The sequence below is a fragment of the Pituophis catenifer genome, unplaced genomic scaffold, assembly GCF_029215685.1.
Source record: "Pituophis catenifer annectens isolate HBS135680 unplaced genomic scaffold, rPitCat1.0.hap2 SCAF_11, whole genome shotgun sequence".
Lineage (NCBI taxonomy): Eukaryota > Metazoa > Chordata > Lepidosauria > Squamata > Colubridae > Pituophis > Pituophis catenifer.
In genome coordinates, this window is record NW_027256891.1 from 4,375,135 (window position 1) to 4,390,427 (window position 15,293).

A 15,293-nucleotide genomic window follows, 5' to 3' on the forward strand; every position below is an offset into this window, starting at 1 on the left:
CCTATATGGTGGTTAGAGTTAGAAAGGTAATCTAGGCCAGGAGAGACCCAGATTCAGAGTCCACCTCAACCTGGGGAAGCCTCTCTCAGCCCAGCCTCCATTGCGGTGGGGAGGGAGAAGGGAGGAATCCGGGGTCCTCAGAGAAAGGTGGGGTCAAGCAGGGGTCTCCAACCTTGGCCACTTTAAGACTTGTGGACTTCACCTCCCAGAATTCCCCAGCTGGCTGGAGTTGAAGTCCACAAGTCTTAAATTGGCCAAGGTTGGAGACCCCTGGGATAAAGCCGCCAGGAGAGACACTTGGAAGCTTCCGTCTCCTCTTCGATTGGTCTTCCGATATAATCCGGAATTCTAAACCACGGGCGGTTTCCCTTCTACAGGTTCAACTGTAGAACTTCAACTTACAACCAGAGTTCGGCCTAAAATTTATGTTCCTAAGCAAGACATTCGTTGAGTCGTGCCCCATTTTACAACCTTTCTTGCCATGGCTGTTAAGTGAATCACTGCAGTTATTAAGTTAGTCAGACGGTTGTTAAGGGAATCTTTGCTTGTCAGAAGGTCGCAAAAGGTAATTCACGTGACCCCGGGATACTGCGACCGTCATAAATACGAATAAGTTGCCAAGCGTCTGAATATTGATCACATGGCCATGGGGGTGCTACAACGGTCATAAGTGTGAAAAATGGTCATAAGTCACTGTTTTCAGTGCCATTGTAACTTTGAATGGTCAGTAAGCGATCTGTTGTAAGTTGAGGACTGCCTGTATTTTATTATTGCTGAAATGATGGTGGATGGATTTCATTTTTTGTTCATGGTTGGTTCGGCAGTTGCCTTAAGTGAATAAAACCGTGATGGATTAACTAATGTCAGATGTGGCCCGTTGATCGATCTATTATCTCCCCTCCCTGCACTGGAGCCAATGCCAGCCCCCCTCCCCTCCTCCTCAGCCTCACCGCCCCCTCCTTACACAGTATTTACTCGCGCCTTGGGCAGAACAAGAATCTTTCTCATGAAACAATTAGAGGCCATCAATATTCAAAAGCGAAGTCCTGCAGCGCAGCCTGATTTATGACTTCCCCTAGACCAGTGTTTCTCAACCTTAGTAGCTTGAAGATGGGTGGACTTCAATTCCCAGAATCCCCCAGCCAGCAGCGCTGGCTGGGGGATTCTGGGAGTTGAAGTCCACCCATCTTCAAGCTTCCAAGGTTGAGAAACACTGGCCTAGAAGGAAGTGCTGGACCTGTAAAGTTTCTCTATCATGTCTGGTGCTGCTCAACACACCATAGAATCAGAGATGAGTCCATGTCAGCCTAGAACAGTGTTTCTCAACCTTGGTAGCTTGAAGATGGGTGGACTTCAACTCCCAGAATCCCCCAGCCAGCAGCGCTGGGAGTTGAAGTCCACCCATCTTCAAGCTTCCAAGGTTGAGAAACACTGCCCTAGACTCACCCTGGCGCCTGTAACGTCTGCTGCTTTCTACTCCCCGGATGCAAATGCCTGGCTCTCATCCAGACTGGCAAGGGGGAAAAATAACCTTCATCTGAAAAATCTGAACACAGGTAGTCCTCGGCCTACGGCCACAATTGAGCGCAATATTTCCATTGCTAAGTGACTTAACATTTGTTAAGTGAATTTTGCCCCATTTTACAACCTTTCTTGCCACAGCTGTTAAGTGAATCATGACAATTGTTATGTAGGAACATGGTTGTTAAGTGAATCTGGCTTTTCCCCATTGACTTTGCTTGTCAGAAGGTCGCAAAAGGGGATCACGTGACCCCAGGACACTGCGACCGTCCTAAATATGAACCAGTTGCCAAGCGTCCGACTTTTGATCACGTGACCATGGGGATGTTGCGATGGTCGTAAGTGTGAAAATGGTCCTAAGCTGTAACTTTGAATGTTTATTAAATGAAGTGTTGGAAGTCAAGGACTACCTGTAATCTTATTTTATGGCCACGATCAAAACTGCACCCATAATGGCGCAATTGATGCAGGTTAAAAATCAGATGGAGCTGATTGGATCCCATCATCATGACATCATCTTGGTCCTCCTGCTTGCACGGCTTCTGCAAGATCCCCCTGGTGGTTCTCTCCATGATTGGCCGGCCAGCATTTTGCAGTACAGGTAGTCCTCGACTTACGACACAAATTGAGCCTGTTTCTGTTGCTAAATGTGACATTTGTTAGGTCAGTTTTGCCCCGTTTTGCGACCTTTCTTAAAACCTCAGGATCCCGACTCTGAAATGTTCTTCTGAATGTCCCAAGTGGTTGGCAGTTGCCCAAGGCCACCTGGTGGCTCTCAGGTGGAACTGCGTGTCCCGGGCTCAGATGCGTTTAATGGTCAACATGGCAAACCAAAGAGCCGCCTTCCTCTGCTCTCCATTCTCCCGTCCACTTGTGTCCGAATTCTAGCCTTAAAAACCCTCCACCTCCAATTCCCTGTGAAAAATTGCAGCATGTTTTTGAGATTTTTCAGAGGAGAAATGCTTCCAAAGGCGATGGGATTTGTCTCCTGCTTCTCTTGGCTGGGCTTTCACCGTGGCTGAAGATGGGCGAGGAGCCATGTCAAGACAGACACCAAGTTGGGTAGGAGAGAAGATTAGGAGATTTGGCATTTTCAGCCAAATGTCATGGATAAATTTATTCAAGCCTTGGGGAAAAGGAAGGCTCCAGTCACAAGAGGGGTGATTATTCAGGAGGCAACCAACCTAATTCCCTGTGACTTTGAGAAGAAGTCTCGGTACTTTGGGATGACATTTTCTGGCATCTTTTGCCCTCTTACCAACTAAAAGTCTTCCTGGCACAAAACTTTGCCAGCCAAATCATCATTTGCAGTAAGACTAAAGTCAATTTATTTTAAAGAGGCAATTAAATGATAGGTCTTTATATCTAATGATGACACCTTCAGCTAATTGGGCAAATTGCTAATGTGTACATTTGTGCACCCAGCCGGAGGAGAATTGAAGAAAAGGGAGGGAGGGAAAGGAAGCGAGGGGGGGAGGAGATGGATGGGGGAATGAAAGAGGGAGGGAGGGAGGGAAGGATGGAAGGAAGGAAAGAAGGAGGGAGGGAAGGGAAGGGAAGCGAGGGAGGGAGAAAGTAGATGGATGGGGGAAGGAAAGAGGGAGGGAGGAAGAGAAGGAAGGAGGGAGGGAAGAGAAGGGAAGGGAAGGGAGGGAGGAGATTGATGGAGGAAGAAAAGAGGGAGGGAAGGAGGGAGAGAAGAAAGGGAGGGAGGGAGGGAGGGAGGGAAATCCGTCCTCCTGGCAGACATGCCAGGTAGGTTACACATAAAGGAAAATGCAATTCACCATGTGCCTAGCAAAAATGAGCGGGGATTGGCATCTGTGAAGCAGAACTGAACTTCCATCTGTTTGGCTGTGGGTGGGCACAGAGGGAATAGCACCTCCCCTTCCTCCAAAGAGGAAACTTGCAAGACTTGAATTATTTAAAGTTTTATGCACACTGTCTTGGCTGTGAGGTTGATCTGGGAAACTGAAGGCCCTTTGCACGCTCAAAGGATATATATGGTACTGCAGGAATCCTCTAACTGCCGGTCAAACAATCCAGCTGGTCCTTGTGTGCAGCTCAGCATGAACACACACTGTAGGTACTCATGATGTGAGCCTAAGCCATTTATTTACAAGGGTCTCCGTATGGTCTACTCTTCTGACTTTAATTCTCCTTTTGGAAATTAGGCAGCCTTGACTGTGGTTGTATTGTTGCATATTGTTGCATTTCTCGTTTCTTTGAAATGGGCAGATCACAACAATAACTTTCTCAGGATGGATCATACATATGCAGATAGTCCTCAACTTATGACTGATCACTTAGCAACTGTTCAAAGTTACACCAGATCCCCAAAAAGGGACTTACAAGCCGGATGTTAAGTTCTGACATCCAGGGGCTCCCTCCCTGGTTCATGTGAACCCATCTCAGACTCGGCTGTTAAGATGGCTGAGATCAGGACAAAGAGGGTCTCCCTCGTCTTCTCAGTTCAGGGATGGCTTCTGCCCCCCACACCTCTCCTAACCTCTGGAGTTGGCCAGAAAGTCCCTTCACAAGTGAAGCAAGGGCAGAACAGCAGGGTGACCTCAACAATAATAATCAGATTTTGGAGTTGGGGAGAGCAAGGATAAATGAACATAGAATAACAGAGTTGGAAAGGACCTTGGAGGTCTTCTAGTCCAACCTTCTGCTTGAGCAAGAGACCCCATGCCATTCCAGAAAAATGGCTGTCCAGTCTCTTCTCAAAAACCTCCACTGATGAAGCACCTACAAAAGGCAAGTCGGTCCACTGATTAATTATTCTCATTGTCGGGAAATTTCTACATAGTTCTAGGTTGGTTCTCTCCTTGATTAGTTTCCATCCATTGGTTAATGACCTTTTAGGCATCATGACATCATTGTGCAAACAATGCGAATCCACATCTTTGCTTCCCTTCCTTTTCACGGCAACTCTAATCCCAGTTTTTCCTCAAGCTTTCAGTTTCTCTTTTGCAGATGAAAATGTGGTTTTTCTTAGCGATCTGGCAGATGTTCTCATCTGCCACCGAGAAAGGAAAAGGAATTGTGAGTGGATCTGGGTGTCTCTGGGTGTGTGTATGTTTCTTTTGTTGTATGTGATCATGTTCTTCTTTTTCTTTTTTCTTTTACATCTAATTAGCATCAATGCTTTTTTTTTTAAATAAAAAATAAAAAAAACAGATCTGGTTTTGTTGTGACCTCTCTTGGATTGATGAGGAAAAATACAATGCAAGTGATTTGAAATTAATTAAGGCATTCAATAAGGCAGTGTATATGTACATTCACATGGCTTCTTCTCATCTCTGATGTAGACTGTGAGTCTACATAGAGTCGTAGGGCTAGAAGGGCCGATAGAATCATAGGGATAGAAGGGACCTTGGAGGTCTTCTAATCCAACTCCCTGCCCAAGGCAGGAGTCCTTATTCCATGCTGGGCAAAGGGATGTCCAATCTTTTCTTGAAGACCTCCACTGTTGGAGCACCCACAACTCTGGAAGGCAAGCTCTTCCATTAATTAATCATTCTCACTGTCAGAAAATTCCAGATTTAATGTGCTTCCATTCATTGCTTCTTGTCCTGCCCTCAGGTGCTTTGGAGAATAAGTTGACCCCCTCTTCTCTGTGTCAGTCCCTCAAATAACAGCTATCATGTCACCCCTGGTTCTTCTCTTCAATAGCCGCTAGACATACCTAGTTCCCTTAACTATTCATTAGACTGTTTAGCCTACAGCTCCATAATCATCTGTGTTGTTGTTCGATTTTATACTCTTTCGAGGGCATCTTTTTTGTATTGTAATGACCAGGGATTATATTATATTATATTATATTATATTGCCAGAACTAGAGGCAATATATAAATTGTATATATTTGTGTAACATGTACAGGTAGTCCTTGACTTACATCAATTCATTTAGTGACCGTTCAAATTTACAATGGCACTGAAAAAAATGATTTATGATGGTTTTTCACAGTTACGGTTGTATCATCCCCATGATCATGTGATCAAAATTCAGACACTTGGCATCTGGTCCCTTTTGGGCTGAGTTTGGAACAAATGGCTTTTGTATTCCTTCTTTTAGACCTCTACAATTGGCCACATGTAGTTGCTACAAACCAAACCAATTTCAATCCAGCATTCAAAACTACAGTTTCCAATTCAAGAGCAAATGATGGCTTGCAGTGAAAGTGTATGACACGTACCAAGAAGTGAGCTTATATGTAGGAACACAAAAAGAAAGGCAGGTCAGAGAAGAAGGAACGTGTGAGTTTAGGGATGACCTGCAAGCTAGTTTTTGGCTCTCCTATCACAACCATGGCTTCATATTAATTGTAGCCTGATGTGAAGGACCCCAAATACAAATTAGGTCACTCGAACTGGGTTTAGACAAAACCATAATAGTGTGCAAACCCAGCACAGGCTGTGAATGTTATATAAACTTACCCAGCTGATCTTTGTTCTGTACTGTACCTAGAAGACACTTAAAAACAAACAAACCATATATTCCTGTGACTTCATTACTGTACTTCCACAAAAATGAAGAGACGATTCAAAGTCAAGATAACTAAATTAGTATGCAGGGAGACTATTTTTAGCATTGAGTCATAGCCGTATGCTGATTGCAAATTTGATTATAGAACATCTTGATGAAGTTGCTCTCCAGGGTTTTGGAGGTGGGTCAAGGCAGGGCAACAGGAGGGCAGTTCACAATTTCAAGATCACTCTTGTGAAGCCCAATCTGTGTGTTCTGGTGAAACGGTGGATTGTTGGAAATTCCTGCTGGAAAAGACCTTAGCGCACTAGGCAGAATTAAGTGTCCTTCAAAAGGATCTGTTCAGGTTCTTTGTACAGTGGAAGTGCTCTTTGCTTTTGACTTGATGAGAAGACCCAGTCCATGTCAAGACTGGCCAGTTGTGGTCCTTTTTTGTTTCTCTGCTCTACCTGAACTGTGTATTTCCTTTCCCCCACAGGACTGTCGGTTAATTTGAGGGATTCTAATGTCTGCAATTATGTTTTTACAAATGTGCAGAGTGGCCAGTTGAGCAGAGCATGGAGTGAACAACTTGATGGATGACCAACAAGATAAGGAATGTGCCTCGGAAGACCAAGAAACAATCTTGATTAATGGGGTGAAAGAGGATGGTAAGGATAGGAATCTAATTGTAGCAAGGGATCTGCCAACTCCTTCCTCTGCTTTCTGTGGCCAAAGACCAATCCTAAATGGGGCAGGGTTTTTCTGCCATTTCGAAAGATTGTTGGTTGGGATAAGGATAACAATTCAGAAGTTTCTTTTTTAGCGATTTAATATTTCTGAGAGTCCAAAATTCTTCACGTGTCTTCTGTCATCCTGCAACACTTCCAACATAATTTGGCAATGGCAAACACCAGCTCCTAACTGACTTCATCAGAAGCCCCAAATTAGTAAAAATTGATATAAATTGATATATTTTCAAAGAAGCCAGAAACTTGCAAAATCATCCAAATCCTGGGCAATTTCAGTGAGAAATTCGAACTCACACATCAGAATTGAAATCATGTAAGACCGTGTTTCTCAACCTTGGAGACTTTAAGAGAGGTGGGCTTCAACTCCCAGAATTCCCCAGCCAGCATGATGAGTTTAAGTCCACAGGTTTTAAAGCAGGCTGACTGGGGGATTCTGGGAGCTGAAATCCTCTCATTCAATAATACTAAAATTGACAAACACTGATTAAGATTTTGGAATCTCATGAGATTTCAAATGACAATGATGACCGTCATTATCTAAAATTGCAGAAGCAATACTTGTTACAAGATGACTAAGATAGTCCCGGAGGTGAACATTATTTCCCCCATATTACAATGGAGGGATATCTTTTCCCTTCCTCAGGACTTCCTCTTAGCAGTGGCAGTTTAATAGGCACCAAGGACCCCTCAGGCCCCATAAAGGTTTGGGGGTTGTCCCTTATATCTACATTTTCATAACTGGCAGGATTTAAATGCAAAGCAATTGAAAGCTAATTCCTTGTGTCACACTTGGCCAATAAAGTATATTCCCATTCCTATATTCCTATTCCTAATTGGCTACTTTACAAAAAAGAACATGTGATTTCTACATTCTGGATATGTTGTCCAAACTTGTTAATAGGAAACATTAATCCTCCTCTCAGATTTGTTTCCTTTTATGTTATTTAGCTAAGGCCAGTGATTTGGTGGGATTAATTTTAGCTCAAGAAGTAGGGCTTGTAGTGAATTTTCCTCACTTTTCTTGCTGATGTGCCTTGACTAGCTGGCGTCATTGGTATCTTCCATTTCCTCCACGATAGCATTGATTTCAAAAGGAAAATAACTATTTTTGGATAGCTTTGCACTTCCCCTCCAAACCAATTTATAAGTGATGAGTGCTGGAGATCCCAGGGAAGGAAGATCAAAATAGTCAAGATGTTGTCCATGACTGCACAAAACCTGCCCCTTCTTTATATATCACAAATGAAGGTGAATATACATGTCCCAAGATAATGTTGCAGAATCCAATCTGGGTCAGTCACCAGGACTAGAGTGGTAAATCAGGACTCCTGTTGACTGATGAGGGGACCAAATTCATTGGTAGCCTCGCATTGTAATAAACAAGGACATACATTCAATTTTGCTGCTACGAAGATTGTTGGACGAGCAGGCACAAAAATAGGAAGGGAAGTGATTGAAGTCTGGGAAATGGGGCCCTCGTCAGTCAACAGGAGTGCTGATTTACCACCAGCTTATCAAGTATTTAGGAGGCTGAGGGCTTGGCAGCACAAGGAAACAACAGCCAACAATTTAATAGCCAGCCAACAAGACTCCAATCAACAACTAAAAACCCCCACACAATAAGCACCACATAAATACTAACCATAGAATAGCCCAAAGCACACATTCCAGCAGAGGAGAAGTTCCCTGAGGATGGGCTCCAGCACAAATCTTGAAGTTCAGAAGACTAAACCTCTGGTCCCAGTGACCGACCCAAATTGGATCCTGCTGCATTATATATGTTCACAAATCATGTGCCTTGATTTTTTGAAACACACACACTCATTAGTTCTTGGATTATATTTTATTTATGGTTATAAAAATATAGTTTATCTACATTAAAAAATACAATTTTCCAATCTACAATATCATTGTACATTTTCAGATCAAACTCTCTGTGCCATTTCGGCAAAATCTGATCATGAGCATCTTAGGCTGAGTAAGAAAAAAATGAATTAGAAGTGCCTCTGCTTTTACAAAAATGTAAACATTTTTGGCCTCTTCAACTTTTTCTGCAGAGCCTGATCAACATGCATTAGGGGATAATAATAATAATATTCATGTACATGGAAATTAAATTTGAAAACAATAGAATTGTTATTATTAAAAATTCTCTGTACAGTGACCTCATCTGAGCTCAACTTGACATGAGAATATTAATTCAAACTATCTTACAAAGGTAAACAAGAAACCGAAAGCAGTGATACTTTTTATAACTGCTGGCCCAGAATTTCTGAGAGCTATTTTTTTAAAGTGAATTTAATAATGCATCAAGTCAATCAAACTAATTCATACTGTTCGCCTTCCTCTGTGGCTCCATCTTCCATCAAAAATGGAAAGATCCAGAATGGCATTCTTACTAACACCCCCCCCCCTCTCTCTCTCTTTCTCTCTCTCTCTCCCTCCCTCCCTCCCTCCCCCTCTCTCTCTCCCTCTCCCTTCCTCCCTCCCTCCCTCCCTCCCTCTCTCTCTCTCTCTCACTCTCTATCTTGGCTCTTCTTTCAGAATCGAGCAATCTGGATGGTGACGACAAACCCCTCCATGGGGCAGCGGACGCTGCAGCCCCCTTTCTGGCCGTGACGTCCACAGGAGCAGCTCAGAAAGAAAGCCGATCCCAGCCAGCTCCGACTTCCAAGAAGGCCTGTTGGCTGAGCCCTCCTTCCCCCCTGAGACTGGCTGATGTCCCCGACCACATTTCCGATGACTCCTCCTCCGTCCATGCCATTTCCCTCACCTCATGCGTCACGAAGGGCATGAGCGCCTGGTCCCTGCCGGGAGACTGTGAGAAGGCCCCCTTCACCATGATGGAGCCCGGAAGCATGTCTGCCTTCACTGGCGACTGCCTGATGCAGCCGAGTCGGACTTGCCTGGGTTGCTTTATTGAGTCGAAGGACAGCCTGGATCCAGAACCCGGCATAAGCCTGAAAGTGGGCGACATAAATAGGGATTACGACACCTGTTCGGTCTCCGACATTGGGATCCACTGCATGAGCACGGGAGAGACCATGCGATACGGGGACCAGCTTCTTTCTGACCAGCTTTTAAGCTTCCCCGTGCATAAATCGAGAGCAGCCGACAAACGGGAGGCAGAGAAATCCGACAGTGACTCGGAGGATCCGACTCAGAAAAACTATTACGAGGGATTACTTTTGGACAAGTGCAATGGGGAGGAACCTTTACTAACCAACCCCAACCAGGAATGGGGTTATTTTGAATCTTTCATCAGTGAAAGCAAAATCGAGCTCCTTGACCTTTGCTCCAAAAATGAGCTCTCTGTAAATCTGTTTTCCGAGGAGGATGTGGATAATTACATGTTCGATGATGATGATTCAACCTTGGGAAGTGATGTCTGCTCTTTAAAGATTCGTTACGAATCCTTCCAGGACAATGTGAAGGAGAAAACGGGGGGCCTGCAAGAGGACACCCAGTTTAACTTCTTCCCCAGCGTGTTTAGCGGGTGTCCAAAAAGGGACAGTAGGACTGCTCTGAAGAGGGGACCCCGAGGGGCAACTGATCCTTCCCAATTCAAATCTGAGGAGACCATCATCTGGGGGGAAGAGGAGGGGGATGGACAGCAGGAGGAGGAGGAGGAAGAGGAGGAAGAGGAGGAGGAAGACGAAGAGGGAGGTGAAAGTGAGAAAGTTGCCTTAAACAAATCTTGCACCAGTACAGAACTTGTACAGTACATCAGTCCCAAAAGAAATCACTTCTTGGAACTGGTGAACTCCACAGAGGACTCAGGGGAGTCCAGCGATGACAGCACCTGCACCGAATCATCTTTTGATGTGCTTCAAGACCTGAAGGACTGCAACAAGTATCTACCCCGGGACCACTCCAATTCCTTCATCCAACAGAATTACGGCCTGCGAGCCAAAAGGAAAGTGCGATATAGCGAAGACTACCTTTATGACGTAGATTCCATCGAGAGCGAGAAGATCGTGGACAAGAAGGAGTGGATCCCAGACGGTCCCAAGGAAGAAGACGACGATGACTGGTGTCCCAAGAAGAGGCGGAAAGTTTCTCGCAAGGAGCCCCCTGTCATCATCAAGTACATCATCATCAACCGGTTCAAAGGAGAGAAGCACATGTTAATCAAGCTTGGCAAAGTCGACCCCGGCGAGATGACGGTGACCTTGAGCGAGGAGTTGTTGAGCAAATATGCCAGGTTGGCCCCCCTGAAGTCGTTTTGGCAGGAGAGGTGGCAGACCCGGCTCAACTTCCTCAAATCTGCCCTCTACCAGAAGCAGAGTTTCTATCTCAACGGCTCCGAGGTGGCCTTCCTGTCCCACCCACGCAAGCGCAAGGGCAAGATAGCCCACCGGCACCGGATCCAGAGGATCAAGGCCATCGAGCAGCCCGTGGGCAAAGGCAGCTCTTGCTCATCAGAATCCAAGCAGCTCTGTTGCAGGATCACAGACGAGGAAGGGGGCCTGAAGGGGATCCGGGCCATGGCCATCGCATCCCCCAGCTGCGTCAATGGCCTCCATTTGAGCGACATCGCTGGCCTGGCCCTCCCTCAAGGCAAAGCCCAGGAGAGGGAATTCAAAGGGCCCGAGAGAAAAGTCTTGCGCAGGATCAAATTCAAAAGTGAGGCCAGGTTGAAATGCAAGCGACTCAAAGCTGCCACCGCTCTGGCTGAGGTTTCGGCAGCCTTGGAGAGCCCAGAGTCGGCCATGGGGTTAAAGGACAAAAGTGCGCCTTGTGCTGCAGATGGCTCTCCTCTCTCAGAGAGCCAGGAGGACAAACTGGCAAAAAATGCCCTTTCCTTCCTACCCACCACCTGCACTTCAGACAAGCCAGCCACATCTGCTAATCTGGCAGCAAACGTGCCCCTCATCCCTGGCGGGTACCTGCAGACGTTACTGGATGCCTCCGACTTGTCCCACAGCACTGGGATTGCGTACTTCAGTCCTGCCTCCTCGGAGCAGCCGCAGCAGCAGCAGCAGGAAACCCTCCCCAGCCTCGTTCAAGCAGAGAAGGCCTTCTGTGCCCTGCAGCCTGCCCAGAGCTGCATTTTGTCCCCACCGTCCGAATCAGAGTTACAGCAGTCCCCGAGTCCCCTGGATATCGAGCCCAGCAACTTCCAAAGTGTTTGGCCGGCCGGCAAGGCAGGCAGCCCGAGCAGTCAGGGCTTTGCTGGGCAGCTCCCAGATGCCTCCCTGCTTTCGGCCGTAGAGTTTGGGAACTGTGCAGGGTCGGATGGCCTGCCAGCCTCGGGATACACCCAGGTCCATCTGAGCAACAGCAAGTTATTATACCAAAAAAAATTCCTCCTGGAGGGCCAGCAGTTGCAGTCAGATGACTCCTACCAGTCTTGTCCCTTCGGTAACCGAGAGGGGAATTTCCCCTTCCAGAGGGGCACACTCAGCACCGATGACGGGAGACTTGTGAGCTTCGATTCGGTGGGCTCCCTTTCCGCCGCCTCTAGCAACTACAGCTCCTTGAGTTTAAAGTCTTGTGAGAAGGATGGAGATGATGAAATTGCTGATGACTTCTTAGCCCACTGCAGCCCCAAACTGGTGATTCAGCAAAGCATCGATGAAATAACGCCCTTGAAGGAGTCCACCGATCTTCTAGATATTTCTAACTTCACCCCCGACAAGTTCCGCCAGTCGTCCCTTTCGGAAATGTCTCCTCCGGATACCCCCAACCTTTCCCCACAAATTGCCGGGCCAGAAACTAAAACCCTGGGGAATATGAAGTGTTTCCCGGACGGCTCCCAAGTGGGGTTAAGCAACACCGAGAAGGTGAACTGGAACTGTGGTGTTCTTCAAGCTCCAGACCAGGCGGATAATGGATTCACTTTAAATAATCATCAGTTTCAGTTCCATATGTTCACCGATGAGGATTCTGTCAGCCTCCTCGAAAAAAACCCATCCTTGTCAACTTTTAATGAGCCATCTGCCCAAGTTAGCACCAATAGCAAAGCGACAAAATCCAAGAGGAGAAGTTCAAGTAATAAAAATTTGGGTGCCAACCAAAGCCCAACCCAGAAAAACATTCGGAAAAAATCCCCCAAAGCCAACAAAGGCTCTGAAAAGGCCCCTAGCAGAAATTCCAGGCAGTCTCCCAAAACTTCAAGGAAAGGGAAAAACGGGGCAGGGGTTAATGGAGAAAAGACCCTCGCCCTGGGCGATAGAGTAGCTGGTCTCTTGAACAATTCAAACTCCTCGTCAAAAACGTTAATCGAGTCCATCCAGCAGGGCAGCCCAAACGCCCTCCGGATAGGGAAGGCCAACGGTCTGTCCGGGGAATGGCCGCTGGGGAAGGACAGTAGCGGTGGCTGGTCCGAAACCAGCATAGGAAGTGCCAACAGCCTTCTTGATGATGATCAAAGAGAATTTGAGGAGCCGTCCAACATTTTGTCAAACATTGCATCTGGCATGGCAGATGTTCAGAGATTTATGATGGCCTCCATCGAGCCCTTGTGGGGGCCTGTCGGCCACAGCGATGTCTCTGATCTCTTCCGATCGCCCGAATCAAACAGTCTGAAACTGAAAACTCTTAAGATCCTGGCTGGCACGTCTCCCGAGTCCAAGAAGAAGGTCAACGGCAGCTCTTCGGGAGCGGGACGCAACCACAAATCGGGGAACAAGGGCTTGAGTAAAACCGGCAGCCGAGCTGCTCCGGGCGATCCGGGACGTTCCAGTTCATCGGCCGGCTACGCCACAGACATTCATTCTCCTTTTTTTGATAAAAGCTATAGTAACCTGAGCACTTTAGCCAAAAATGAACCTACCCATAAAAAGCTCTACCGACACAAATCCACGTCAAAGTCCCTGCGTGACGAGAACTGCAAAGTCAAGCGGGCAGAGAGAGAGCAGGGCCACAAAGGCCCAACCACAGTAGTTTCCTTTGAAAAACTGAGGTAATACCACACCAAGCTGGCTGGAATGCACCCTAACTTCCTTGCTCCCTGCTAAGCCCATCCCTGCTCATATTTTCCTACTTGGGAAACCAGAATTGCATGAAAGAGACATTTCCCTTTTACAGGTCTTTTTTCCGTTGTCGTTGTTGTTCTTGGTTTCGTTCTCAACGTGCATGAAAACACTTATTTCTTGCAAGCTACTTCAAAAAGAATGACTTTTTTTTCTGGCTTGGCTGGGGCCGGGGGGGTTGAACACCGACTAACAAAGCTGTTCCCTTTTTTTCTTGCTGTTTGGCTTCTTCTGGTTTGAATTCCTTTATTTATTTTAAAGGGTTAATTCTGTGCTCTTTTTTTAATGGTTTGGAAAAGAGAGGAAGGGAGGGGGGGAAGACTCCCGGGGAAGGGGGGGGGAGACTTTTTGTAAAAAAAAAAAAAAAAAAACACACCCAAAAAAGAGCTGCGTCCCCGAAGCTGAGATTTTTAAAGGGTCTTTTTACATTTGCAGAAGTCACAGTTTCATCCCTAGTTGAGTGCTAAGAGATGATTCCACGTGTTTTGATTCTTGATGATACCTTTCTCCCTACACCCCAGAGCTCCGTCTTTCAAACACCCCCCCACCCCCCCATATGATTCCACAAGTTAAGATGGCATATCAAATCTTTGGTTTTTCTGCAGGGATACAGACTACATTCTTCTTAAGGCAGATACAGCATTTGGGGGTTTACCTGTGTTTGGAGAAGAGCTGCTGTCTTTTTCTAGGAAGAAGTTTGGAGTTTGCTTGGTTTCCCAACCCTTCACCCCCCCTTTTTTTTATTCCCTTTTGTTTACCCCAGGTCTTTCTTTTGCTCAAAAAGAGGAAAAAATGCAATGCCTGGTCATATGTCCAAGTGTTTAAAGTGCTGAAATGGAAAGTTAGAAGTGGTGAGAGCTTTGGAAGCCAATCTCCTTCCCCTTTTCCAAAGGCCTCTTCTTGTACAATAATCGCTGCCCTCTGACCAACACCACAAATTGTGCCAAACTCCAAGTGTTGTACTGTACATACTTTTACATCTCTTCTGGGTTGTGAATGTTTGGTGGTGCTTTTTCTTTCTTGATTTCTTTTTTTTAATTTGACGATAAACATTCCGGTGAAACAATTGGCCAACTCTCACCCAAAGGTTGAGGACCTGTTTGCTCCTGAGGTACTGAATGTTTTACGGACCTACCTGAGTTCTCTGTGCCAAATTGACTTACCTCATTGAATGGCTGTTTTCCTGTGGCTTGCAACTCTAAAGGAGGTGGGGAGAAGGTGGGAGAGGCTTTAAAAAATAGGGATAGCTGGGCCCTCTCCAAAATCTGAACGAATACAGATATATACAAATAGAAAACAAGATAGTAAAAAAAATAATTATAATATTAATCACTCAAAGTAACAGTATTGGAAATTCAAGCGATTGCATTTAGTGGTTTTAAAAGCAGCTGTTTTTCTATCACCTGTTTTGTTTTGAGCCAAGCCTCCCAGCGGAAGATAATTTCAAAAGCAAAGTTGTATTGTTGGCACTTTGTATCCGTTTTCTATATTTTGTAATACAAACCTGGGAATTTTAGAAAAAAAAAGCCGTCTGAAAAAAAAAAAACCAGAGCGATGCATTTCATAGACACT

The 15,293-nt window shown here is 45.8% G+C and overlaps 1 protein-coding gene across 1 annotated transcript; it reads left to right on the forward strand.

The window, feature by feature from the left end:
* Positions 1 to 6,587: 6,587 nt before the first annotated feature.
* On the forward strand, positions 6,588 to 13,655 carry NEXMIF (neurite extension and migration factor). The gene is made up of 2 exons (XM_070952073.1): positions 6,588 to 6,663; positions 9,289 to 13,655. The coding sequence occupies exons 1-2, from the start codon at positions 6,588 to 6,590 to the stop codon at positions 13,653 to 13,655; spliced, it is 4,443 nt and encodes a 1,480-aa protein (XP_070808174.1).
* Positions 13,656 to 15,293: the final 1,638 nt, after the last annotated feature.